The sequence below is a fragment of the Halichondria panicea genome, chromosome 14 (assembly GCF_963675165.1).
Source record: "Halichondria panicea chromosome 14, odHalPani1.1, whole genome shotgun sequence".
Lineage (NCBI taxonomy): Eukaryota > Metazoa > Porifera > Demospongiae > Suberitida > Halichondriidae > Halichondria > Halichondria panicea.
In genome coordinates this window covers 1,279,917-1,293,296 of record NC_087390.1, presented here as the reverse complement: position 1 = coordinate 1,293,296, position 13,380 = coordinate 1,279,917, and the positions used below count along the sequence as shown (strand labels likewise).

At 41.0% G+C, this 13,380-nt stretch overlaps 1 protein-coding gene and 1 pseudogene across 1 annotated transcript; one reads left to right on the top strand and one right to left on the bottom strand.

Annotated features, from left to right (window-relative positions):
• Positions 1 to 30: 30 nt before the first annotated feature.
• On the bottom strand, positions 31 to 5,004 carry LOC135347365 (tubulin gamma-2 chain-like; annotated as a pseudogene).
• A 4,412-nt stretch (positions 5,005 to 9,416) lies between these two features.
• On the top strand, positions 9,417 to 11,284 carry LOC135347362 (EH domain-containing protein 1-like). The gene is made up of 3 exons (XM_064545324.1): positions 9,417 to 9,438; positions 9,589 to 10,977; positions 11,069 to 11,284. The coding sequence occupies exons 2-3, from the start codon at positions 9,615 to 9,617 to the stop codon at positions 11,101 to 11,103; spliced, it is 1,398 nt and encodes a 465-aa protein (XP_064401394.1). The 5' UTR covers positions 9,417 to 9,438; positions 9,589 to 9,614; the 3' UTR covers positions 11,104 to 11,284.
• The last annotated feature ends 2,096 nt before the right edge of the window (positions 11,285 to 13,380 follow it).

The following is a 13,380-nucleotide window of genomic DNA, read 5'->3' as shown; positions in this document are numbered from 1 at the left end:
GATTCGAGGCTAGCGGTGGGTTTGCCTGCATTGTGTTTTATTGCACGATAATAAATTCACAGTAATCAATAATAAGTATAATAATTATAACAGTATAATTAAATTGTACAAGAGTTAGCAGATAAATGTTCATATGCTGTAAGTGATAGCGTCAGGGCTTGGCACCACCCTGTATGGAGAGAAGTGTGATTACTTGCTGTACATAATCCCACATAATGCGTGGAATACACCGTACAACGAGGTAAGTAGAGTACTGAAGTGCTAACCCTCAGCTGTTGACATGATCTGCAGGTGTATAGCAAAACCAAAAGATGGCCAAAAAAAAAAAATTTTTAAATTTACCAGTACGCACTTGCACGCCTGAGGTGCCAAATTAAAAATGCCAATTGGATTTATTAAATGGCTCATTCACCAATTTTTCTCGTTACTGGTACAAATCATGTGCTTCAAGTGGTTAGTGAGAATGGAGTAATGAGAAAAGTTTATCGATGTAGAACAACATTTATAGTGATAGTCTTACGAGTCCTATTAATGTTCCCCTGGTGATGTAGTCTGGTTCAGTAGAGGCTCTGTACTCGTCAATGACCTCTTGGACCACCCTCCGTGAGTCATCAAGCTCTGATAGGTCATCACTGAACATTGGCTGTTTCTTGAATTGGTCGAGAAAAGCTTCTTTCTTCCTCAGCTTGTCAAACTGTCCACAGCTGGCTGCAAACAACTGGTGTGTGTGTGTGTGTGTGTGTGTGTGTGGGTGGGTGTGTGTGTGTGTGTGTGTGTGTGTGTGGGTGTGTTTGAGAGATTGAAATAAAAAATAATAAAAGTTGGGTGTATATCTGTCCACTGAGACCTTGCTGACTCATATAATTTAAAAATTCAAATTTCTCAAACAGGAAGATGCTGATTTTCAGTTCATAGAATATATACATATATGTGTGTGTGTGAATGGGTTGGTATATTGGGAAATGCAAGATATTTTGGTTCTTAGAATTATCTCCAGGCATTAGTCAAAATAAATAGAAACCAGTGTGTGTGTGTGTGTGTGTGTGTGTGTGTGTGTGTGTGTGTGGGTGTGAGGGTGAGTGTGCATGGGAGAGGGGTTGGTTTAGAGGCTATCCTTATACAGTTTATAGGCCCCCCCATAACTAGCACATAATTATGTAACGAAGCCAATAATTATTATACAAAGGGGAAAAACATATATCAAATGTTTTTATGCATAATCGCCAATACATGAAGGCTGGGAATATAGAAGGACCAGAATTCTCTGTACTCGTATAAAAGTGTACGTAAATATTTAACACATGTTGAGTACTCACTGATGCCATACTGGTGTGGTTGGCGAGCATGAGTCCACTGACCCTATGTGCTGACTGGATGTGGGGAGGCTTGCGGGAGAGGGCAACCTGTGTATGAATGGAGACACACAGAGAAGAGTGAATGAACAGGCATTGTTGTCATGCTGTCCATGAAGGGGAAGTTAACCAATTGTAAAACAACTTGTGTGTGTGTGTGTTACGGGACTGCCTTCAATTACATGTGTATTGGCCTCTATTGTATACCTACCAGTAAATGCATGCAGAAATCAAATAAAGCACTTTTTTTCAAATTTTGTAATTTAGTATGTGTATCTATTGCTGAGATCACATGATGTACCGGTGTATACCTGAATGCTTGCTGGCCCCCAGGGTATGAACTGAGCGAGCTTCCTCTCTCTGATCCTCTGCAAGCTCTTGTGCACCTGAGTGGGGTCCACCTCTCCTTGGATGATGTTTAGGATGGAGATGTAGCAATGGTTGTGGTGACGATCCTTGGGCGCCGACACCATCACGTTCTTAGGCTGGGAGGGGGGGGAGTGAATTGGTACAGTCACGTGTTTTGACGGGAGTCAGTGCGATGCTAATATTAGTAAATCAATGGTATTGTCAAAATCAGACCAAAAATAGACTTTTGATTTTAAGACAGTGTGCATGATGCTATTAATAGATCTCTACCACCTCACCTGTAGTAGCCTCCTCATCACGTCCAGGACAGTAGTCTTACGAATACTTGGGGCCTGCGCGCAAAATACGATGATGTGTATAAAGCTCTCAGAGAATGCAATTGAAAAACATATTTATATGAACACAGAATATTGAGTAGTGTATACGTACATGTCTTGCGTTATGAAATCATGCTAAATTCAATGTTCTGATGGCCCAAATTCAATAATTTTATTTTTTTGCAAGCCTGGAAGAGACTCTTTCAGATGGTATGCTTAAAACTCAAATTTGGAACGGGCCATAATTTATCATTTTCGGAAAAAGACCATGGACTATACCCATGGTCTTTTGTCAAAATCAGGTCAAAAATAGAATTTTAATTTTAAGACACCATCTAAATGAGCTCGATCTAAGCTTTCAGAAAATCATAAAATTAACATTATTGGACCAACGGAACTAAAGTTATGGCCGTTCAAAGATGAATCATTTAATGCGCGCTGGTCACTAATAGTCCTAGCAGGGTGTCATACAGGATGTTGAAGTAGAGGGGGAAATGAGAAAAGTAACTAGAAAATGTTGCTAAAAAAAAGTCAACTGTTATTTCAATACCCAGCTATGGACACTCAGTCATAATTGAAAGGGGGGGGATATCCCCCATCCCCCCGCCTGTATGACACCCTGCCTAGGTAGCTGAGGTACAGCACAAAATATCCACTACTATCATTTAAGCTAACTAGAGAATTAGGCACTCAGACTCTGTTCTTACCTGAGTGTCAGTGGTGATGGGAGTGTAGCCAGTCATGAGGTAGTGGAGTCTGGGGGTGGGGATCAACGAGGCTATCAGACCAATCAGATCGTTGTTCATGTAACCAGGGTAACGGAGGGTCGTTGTGCTGCTAGCCATGATAGTGGATACCTAATGAGCAGTGAAGAGGCAACAAGAATGAGAGACAATAAATCGAACTAGTTATACACGTACTATTAAGGTAACTGGTAAGAAACATTATTCTATTAATAGCAGAAGGGACACTTCTTCTGGATAATTTGAGTTTGACACAGAAATTAAAAACACAATATCCTAACAACGAAAGTGATTTAGCTCCATTTTTGTGCAGGCAATTATATCAGCTATCGAGGAAATCGTACCTCACACTTAATGAACAAGAATAGCTACAGTGAAGCTACATGTACATGCAGTGAAGCTATACTATAGACTCACCAGTTGGTTGATTTGTGATAGTGAAGGGTTTGGTATTCTGAGCCTCTCTGCTGCTATCCTGTTGAGGGCAGTATTGTCTAACACCACGACACAGTCTGCGTGGAGCGTGAGTCGCTTCAGTGTCAGTATAGAGTTGTATGGCTGTACCACCACGTCACTGATCTCATTCTAAGAGGTAGGGGAGGGGGAATATATAATCAGTCGAAGTCTCATTATGCGAACTCAGAAGCACTCCCATCGAACTACAATAGGTGTGGCTACTGTTACAGTAACAGTACTACTTACGTATAATTATACATGTATACAGACTCACTGTATGTATTGGATGCATTTACTGCAAGCCTGTAGTGACTCTCAATTATACACACTGTACAGTGCAGCATATGCACACACACAAATCTCACCAGGTTGGGAAACACAGAGTAGGTTTGAATGAGCTTCTTCGGATATCTGGAAATAATAACAAATCAAGAACAATACTTAAATAATATCACGGCCACCTGTCATTGAGATGCTCCAGGAGGTAGGATCCCATCCCAGACCCAGTGCCACCTGCAATGGAGTGAGAGAGAGCACGAAGCCCTCCAGACTGTCACTGTTATCAGCCTCTCGATCAAGGATGTCGAATATCTCCTCATGGAGACGCCCGGCCTGCGTGCAGAGGAGGGGTTAGTAACACACTATATCACTGTAGTGTAGTTGGAATGGCCATGCAGTGTTGTAAAAGTAACATCAATTTGTTGGCCCAGTGCTTGTCAACAGAACTAAAGTTATTGTCGTTTAATCATTTAATGCTGGGCCCGCCTGATTGGAGTACTAATGAGATCTTTCAGATGGTATGCTTAATATCATGAGCTATAATTTATGTACTGTACATAGTACATGCACATGATAATTACGGTGGGCCTTATAATGAAAACATTAATATGTAACAGTATGTATTCAGAAATCACAGAAAGCATAATCGTGCTCACTTGAGAGTGTCCACTGGCCCAGTTATTGCCAGCCCCGCCCCCGTGTGACGAGGTGTAGATGTTCTCCTGATTGTAGAGTTTAGCGTAGGGGGAGGTGAGGATACCGTGGATCACTCGAGGCTCTAGGTCCAACAGTACCGCTCGAGGGATGTAGTGCTCGTCGTCCGCCTGTATGTGGGAGTGTGAGAAGTGTGGGAGTGTGAGAAGTGTGGGAGTGTGTGGGGAGTGGAAGCACTCTTAAAACTACATACATTGTTTACACATTTGTATGGGGGTGGGCTGTTCGTGTACTTTATACCCTATAAAAGATATTCTAGTTGCTTGCACAAACCCAATTTAAGTAGACCGAAAATAATGTGTACAGGCACTCAAATTGCTAAATGGTGGTACGTGTGTGAGGATTATGTTGTTTATATAATTTGTCGTCAATTATTCTACAAGTTACCTGATAGAAGAAGACATCTTTTCTGTCGATGCCCTCCACTGCATAGTCCTGGAGTATACCCTCTGTGACAAAACAGGAAGACTACTATTACGTCTATTTATTACGTCTATTTAACGGGAGGGGTGGGTAAAAGTGCTGAATTAATTCCTGGCTGAATTATGAATCACAGTCAGTTGAAACTGGTCACCACCTACCTGGACTGATGGCATGCTTTGCACACAGCTGCTTTCAGAACTCCATACCAACTGAAGGAGGGGAATATAATTCCATAGCTATTAGAACAGACAAGACTTACTCTGGTTCCCACATTGTCCCAGCTGTATTGTGATGATCTCCCGAGGCATTCTCAACCTCTTGCAGCAACAACTCTTTTCAAAGCACACACTGGGTTGGAAAAGATCATTAGATCTAGAAACATTATGCATGCAAAAACGAGCTCCTCCCCCCTACTCACAAGACTTTGTTTACTTCCCAATAGTTTTACGGTAGATCTGACTAGTCATGTTCAAGTGATTCCGAGCCGTATAAAACAGCAGAGATATACATTATTTACATCCCCCTAAATACCTTAGCTCTACCTACCAAACTACAAGGCTGTATGGATATACCGAGTCTTCAAGCACCAATTCTGAACCTACCAGTACCAACCAATGTATGCAACCCTGACGGCTTTAAGTATGAAACCTGTGAAACACCAAAATTAGAGCTAACTGATAACCAAACAGTGGAATCTGGTTATGGAGAGGGGCCTAGCTTTTCCGCAGCCGAACAAGTTGCTGGAGGACATAGATCTACACATGAGCAAGCTGTTGGAGGACATGCAGAAACTATCGAAGGGAGTGCAAATTTTATCCATGTTAATGTTCCTGGTACAGAAGACATGTTGTACATCAGACATACACATTCAGGGAGTACCACTACCACTACCCATGCAACAAGCGCCTGTGAAGAAAATAACCCAGAAGACATGTTTATCAGACATACACATTCAGGGAGTACCACTACCACTACCCATGCAACAAGCGCCTATGAAGAAAATAACTCAGAAGACATGTTCATCAGACATACACATTCAGGGAGTACCACTACCACCTATGCAATAGGCACCTATGAAGAAAATAACCCTCCTGTTTCGGAAGCTTTGAGCATGGTTGGTTCTACTTGTCTTTTACAGCAACAAGTACATAAGATGGTCATTGCAACTGCAGCGCTAGCCGAACAAGGGGCTGGTTTGCGTATACTAATATAGAGTGCCAAGAAAATGAGAGAATAATCAGAAAAGTTGAGGATGCTGGGAAGAACAATGAAATTATATTGGAGTCTACTAAATATCTCAGAAGCAAAAATAAGCAATTGGACACTAAATTATACGAGAATGAGCAGCAAATGAAAGCGTTTAAGCAAAGAAATGAAAAATTGGCTGTTGTCAATGAACATCAAAAGAAAACGATTGATACACTATGGAACCCAAATGATGAAGTTGACGTTGACCGACAGGAAAAAGAAGAACTGTTGCAAAAATTAGAGCTTCAAGAAAAAAAGATTCGATCACTTGAAGAAGAGAAGTTGAAACATAAAGCCGATAAAGGTGAGCAAAAATTAGAGCTTGAAAAGCGAATGCTTCAAGAAGAAAAAGCGATGTTTAAATTAGAGCAGCAAGAACAAACAATGTCGATTCTTAAAGAGAAAACAAAACACGATGCTGAGAAAGTAGATTTTCAAAAACAAAAAATTAAAGAACTTTAAGAACAAAACGCAAGACTAGAAGCCAAGCTGGAGCTCCGAGAGCAAAAAATTCAAAAACTTAAAGAACAAACTACCCAACAGGATGTAGATATCATGAACACAAAGGATGAACTTAATAATACTGTTCGCAAATTATTTCAACTAGTCGATGCAGACTTGGACCAAAAGTTAACTCATTATCGTTTACATGTACACATGAAGCATGTGAGTCAAACATATGCCAGCTACTCAAGTGAACAGGATAAACTTATAGAAGCTCTCGACCTTTCTAGTAATACTATACATTCAGCTGCATCTGAATCAAAGAAACAGCACAAAGGTATATTAAGCCATAGAAATAAATTCTATTAATTTTTTATTTCAGGGCCAGAAGCAAGGGAGAGTGCTTCAATGCCGATTGGGGCTGATGCTTCGGATTCAACCTATCAAAAAGTTGGTAAGTTGTGCCTGGGCATACACTTAATATCGAAAGGTTGATTATTCAAATTAAATATTTCAAGGGGGAGTGTTTAATGCCAGTTTCGTTGGGGCTGCACGATGCTTCACCGTTTGAAAGTGTTACTGCGTGTCCGATCCTAAATCCCTAGTCCTTCCCCATTACTGACTTTACAGCATAATTATTAGTTTAGTGGGAGATGCAGTAACAATAATAATTATTATGTGTGCCTACGCACTGTAAACTATTACAGAACATTTCTTGTTATGTTTCGCCGAACCTACAATAACATTTGTGATAATTATGCTACATAATTATAATTATAATTATAGTGACTCTGTGAAAGATAATATTGTTCATTAGGTGGTGCTGGACTCACAGAGAGCTTGGGAAATTCAATGCTAGATACAGAGATAAAAGATGAAGATCTGATTCATTTGGCTGCTTATTTTGATAGTACTACACTTCTTGCTGCCACAATACAACTACACCCTCATGAAGAAGGTGATGTAAAGCGAGCAGAATCCAGTGAGGGCACACAGGTTGCAGTACGATTATGCTTAAAATACTGGAAAAAAAAGAAATCAAAACAAGCGACATTTCATGCACTTCTAACTATTGTCCGCAGTGTGGGAAAAGAGGACACAGCCACTAATATTTTCGAAAGAATTATTGTAATGTACGACCATGTGACTCATAGATGATCATGTTCATCTAATAGCTAGTGGCTTCATTTTTTTATTTTGCAGAACTCTGTTGCAGAATCTCATTGCTGAGGCAGCTAATCATGTGACTCTATAGATAGATGGGCGCGGGTGTGACCTGTCCTTCATTTGTTTTATTATATAGGTATGGATATAATTTATATAATCAAGTTATATATACTGTACAATACTGCACTGGAACGGTTAGCCTGATCAAAAATTCCTCCACTGCTTCTCTACAAGCTTTAGAAACCATGAACCTTGGTACATGCATGTGCTGTGTTCCTACTATACCTCTTTCCTTGGCAATCTGTTGTAGAAATTACAACAACGGTAACGAATCGTTATGATGAATTAGATGACTCCTCCCTGACAAACAAACTGTAGTCTAGGTAACGGCCTTATCAGTCAAGTAGGCTAAAAATCTGTGTCCTTTGATGTAAGCTTTGATGTCTCTTTGTGCATATGTAGTTATAAAAAAGAAAAAAAGAAAAAAAGAAACCTTTGACTAGCTAGGAAGAGTAGCAGCAGTAGTAGTAGGAAGAGTAGCAGTAGTAGTAGCAGTGCAAGCAGGACTAGACTAGATTAAAAAGTTGGTGGAAAGAATAACTGACCGTTTGGACGCCACCTGGCTGCCAGACTTTCATCTGGACTCTTCCCCCTGAGTAGCTGGCCTTTCTCTAAGCCACAAAACTGAGCAAGAAGCTGAAGAAGCAGCTAGACAGAGACATGTACCTAGCCTTGAGAATTGGGAGGCGTGGCTCAACTAGTTAGCCCAGCCCAGAGGAATTGTTACCGTGGGTACTGAACAACCGTAGAAGTACAGCTACCCCTGGCTTTACTGAATTAACTAGCTGTGTCTGCTGTCTAGTTGGACCAGATTTAGCTAGATAATGGGGTAGAGAATAGTTGAGCGGTGCTGTGTGTAGCTTGAACTGTACTGGCTGGCAAGAATCTAGTATTAGTAAGCACCCTACGCACTGATAACTCGTCAGAATGGAGGGTATGTTCTAGGGATCTGGACAGCTGTACATCCAAAGGAGCCAGGGAGTGCCAATCATCTTCTCCCAGTCTCTGACACGCTAAACAAAAGGAATTGCTAGCCGGATCTAGACTAATAGAATGACATGGAGGCGTGGTGAGGCCGGATCCACACTAATTGATCGACCTAAAGACACTCCTGTTCCAGACTTTCACGAATGGTAAGGAAAGGGATACATGCATATAAATTATTTATTGTATATACTGTAGTTGTAGTATATATATATATATATATAGTTCAGAATCTGTTTCTATATGTGGTATATAGCAGCAGTATATCCCCTGCAGGACCCTCCCAGTAGGTAACCATGTTTTCCTGGCTCTCAGGCAACTTGACAAGAAAAGATACCACTACGCAACCTGGTTTCTTTGGCTTCTTTTTTCGACAATGTTGACCTTCTGGTTGCATGGTTTATTGCCACTCAGCGCTTCTAATAAGTCAGATGTGGGGAATAAACTGACTATATACACAAAGTGCAGTGCTTCGAGTGTTGGAGAAGAATAAATCCTGAGGAGGTAACATTTCAAGCACTTATAGATATTGCTCACACACTGACAAGAGAGGACATAGTTAGAGACATTAAAGAATACTTCAATGACAAGTATTGCAGTGTGACATAATTATCTATAGCATATTTCTTTACACCTTGCATTTTTTTGGTGCACACATTTTTGTATCACGTCTATACCAGTATTCTACACCAACATACATGACATCGTAAATTTGTGATTGAAATTGTGAATAAATAAATAACAGACAAGCTGCATATAAATCATTTTTTGTACAATTATATAATTTATGGTAAAGATCACAAAATAGAGTTTTTTAGGTAGGCGTGGCTTACAGAAACATAATTATGACTGCAGAGATCTGAGGCGGCTTCTCTGTTGCAAGTAGCACTAGGTATATACGTGCCAGCCAGCTATATACAGTATGTACTATGTACTATATGTATTAATATGCACAGGGACACATGAATTAATGTACATCTAAATTGTGTCAGATTTTATGCATGCACACCTACATGTTCGTATCCCCTGCAGGACCCTCACAGTAAACAACTAAGTCCATGTTCTCCTGGCTATCAGGCAACAAGAAACAATGCAATGTGGCAGACATCTATAATAATGTCATCGATGGCCTCAAGCAAACGTACCGAAAGAAGCTCCTCCCACTAGAGCAAACGTACCTCTTTGAAGATTTTCACTCACCATACATGAACGATGGAGACTTCAATGCCAAACCAATGGTACTACTAATCGGTCAATATTCTACTGGAAAAACCACTTTTATTCGTTACCTGTTAAAAAAGGATTTCCCCGGCATTAGGATTGGACCTGAACCCACTACTGATCGCTTCATGGCCATCATGCACGGGCCTAATGAGCAAGTTACTCCTGGAAATGCTTTAGCTGTCGACCCAACACGACAGTTCGGTGCCTTGCAGTCGTTTGGAAACGCTTTTTTGAGCCGATTCGAGGGTTCGTTTTTGCCGAGTCCAGTCTTCGAGAGTATAACCCTCATTGACACCCCGGGAATATTATCAGGAGAGAAACAACGATTACATCGTGGGTACGATTTTGAGGGTGTGCTGGGCTGGTTTGCAGATCGGGCTGATATGATTATTCTCCTCTTTGACGCACACAAGTTAGACATCTCTGACGAGTTTCGAACAGTCATCAATATCATCAAGAAGAACCAAACCAAGATTCGTATTGTTCTCAATAAAGCAGATGTGATCACCACCCAACAGCTGATGCGTGTGCACGGTTCTCTAATGTGGTCGCTAGGAAAAGTGTTGGGCACTCCAGAAGTCACCAGAGTGTACATTGGTTCTTTCTGGGACCAACCCCTTCATCACGACGAAAACCAAAAGCTTTTTGAGGACGAACAACTCGATCTTTTTGCCGATATTCAGAGGCTGCCTCGTACAAATGCTGTGCGGAAACTCAACGAAATGATCAAGCGAGCGCGACTGGCAAAGGTTCAAGCATTCATCCTCTCTCACTTGAAAGGGGAAATGCCCTATCTGTTCGGAAAACAATCCAAGAAAGATGCCCTCATTGAAAGCCTCGACCAAGTGTTCAACACCATACACAAGTCTCGTAATATCCCTGTTGGGGATTTCCCCTCTGTGAAAGCCATGAGAGAAAAACTTGAAAAATACGATTTCTCTCGATTTCCGAAACTCCAACCACATTTACTTGAAATTGTCGACCAAATGCTGGCTGTCGATATCTCCCATATCATGAAGATGCTACCAAAAGAAGAAGACATGACTAAAGACAAACGAATTCGTGGCGGTGTATTCATTGGGCAAAATGACAATGATCCTTTCTCCACTAAGAGTGATCTCACGAAAGAAGATCCCGATAGTGGCTCATCATCGTCTCTTGCTGGTAAAAAAAGGACACATGAAGAGACATCATCAGGTGAGTGCCGATAGGATTGTGATAAATAAATTGCAATAATTATCATGTGCACTCCTGCATGGTTATATAACTGATATATACTCAATCTCAGCTCCCAAAAAACCGAAGCCGTTCAAAAGACACTAACACAAAGTCTAACGCTAACATCAGCCAAATGGTTACTTCCAAAAGTGACTATATATATTATATTATAATAATGTGCATGTATAGTATAATTATTTTTTGTGTACCGCACAATGTGTATGTGCAATAACCGTGCAGTATTAGCTAGTTCTGCGTGTCTGTCAGTATAATAATTATAATATATAATAATTTATTATCTGGAGTAGAATGTACTCCTGTACTCCTGATATTATGCATAACTCTGTGCAAGTTACTGTTCGAACTATTATGTCATAAATTATAATAATTAGTTATAAACTACGCAATAATTATTGGGTCTTTTTCTATTATAAACAGAATGAATTATCCTACATTATCCTCGAGACAAGAACCGCAAAAGTAGTCATTAGATTCGAGGTAAGGTCGTTTTTAAGCCGCGGCTATTTCCTGAGCTGCAGCCACCTCGCTATTCCGGCCAAGCTGCATGGTCCCAAGGGTGACCGGATTAACGAGAGTCTACTGTGTTAATATAGGATTGGCCGGGGAAAGCACTAGAAACAAAAATCAACTGTACGATCTCGCACATTAATACTTTCTCATTGTATGGTTGACTGTTTAATAAGCATGAGTGACTGCTACAACAGCAAAAAGGCCGGCCAGGATTACAATCACCTTCATATTGAGAATATTCCTTCTTGAGTTTTTTGTGAAATCACAGATCCGTCTCTGATAGCTAAGCCTGTCTCCTTCCACTTATATACCCAACAGCAGTGGTAGGAAAAATGGCATAACTACTCTCCCCACATATGGATTCTTGGTAGAGACATCAGTCTACTCATGTTACGGACTCAGAGTTCTAGGAAAGTGTCGTGTATCATGGAACATGCATACCTATGTACATGCATTTGAGAATAACAGACTTCACTTACTCTATACTGTCATATACTACTATACATGACATGCTCTGTAATGGATATAATAAATTGTAACCAATTTCACAGCATACAGTTTGACATGTCTCCCACAAGAAAGGACAGCTGCTTCTATGTTTTGGTGTTATAATAGCTCACATCTATAACTCAAAGCATGCCAATGAACCAACGAGTTGTAGAATTGTTCCTTAATGGGTCTATAGAGAGTGGAAGTCTCTAATTGAACGCTAGGTCGCCTCCTCGGCCTGGTATTGATTGTATCTGGGCGTGTATCTGGGCGTGCTCTTATTGGCTCCACCTCGCTCAGGTATTCGCTAAAAAAGAGCGAATTCCTGAGCGACTTGACACTAATGGTGTATGTATGAGCACCTACTCCGTAAAAGTAATTGTAATCTCATGAATAGCTCTGTAAAGCTAGCTAGCTACTATAGTACGTATAGTACTATACTATGGCAATTTCAACGTCTTTTGATATCCAAGAGCATTAGCATATGCACTGTCTTGTGTGAAGCAAGAAGGACTGATCCTCAAGGAACAGCAGGTCCGTGCTCTCAAGCTCCTGTCAGAAGGAAGGGACGTTTTTGTGTGATTCCCAACTGGGTACGGTGTATGGCAAGTCTCTGTGCTATCAATTGCTATATACCCTTCTTGATGGACTACAAGCTTGGTAGGACTAAGGGCTCTTGTCGCCACTGAGAAGTGTAGTTCTTGTCATCTCTCCCCTTGTGTCTCTCATGATTGACCAGGTCAGGAGTCTGAACACTAGAGGTGTTTCTGCTGCCATCCTCAGTAGTAATAAGGGAATCGACAGAAGTCTTGTTGCCACTAACAAATGTGTCGGATGGAAAGTACCGTCTGCTGTTCACTGCCCCAAGAGGCTGTTGTTGAAGACTATCGTTGGAGGATGCTATTACTAGAGCCTCCACTCAATTCCTCTTTAGTGGCAATAGCTGTGGACAAAGCACACTGTGTTTACAAGTGGTAAGTTATAATAACTCCCGTTGTGATTATTATGTATGTTCTGTAGGAGCTCTGACTTTCGTCCTGCCTATGCACACCTGAGCTTAGAGCATTTGCCCCTCCTGGTGCTCCAATGTTGGCTGCAAACTGGATAGTTTCTGACCTACCCTCTAGCTCCACAGCGATTTCAGATGATGTCGAGGCACTGGCATTATGTGGACCATCAACGTGAGCTAAAAAAATAATTTTATTTACACATTCCTACTTTGTGCAGGAGTAAAAGCAAGCCTTTTTCCTCGAACCCCGACGGTGCTCTTTGCTGATGGACGCGAGCTCACAGTGAAAGGAGATGCGTTGGAACCACTCATGTCCTTAGTCCTTTTCTTAGGGGCTGATCTTACTGGACTAC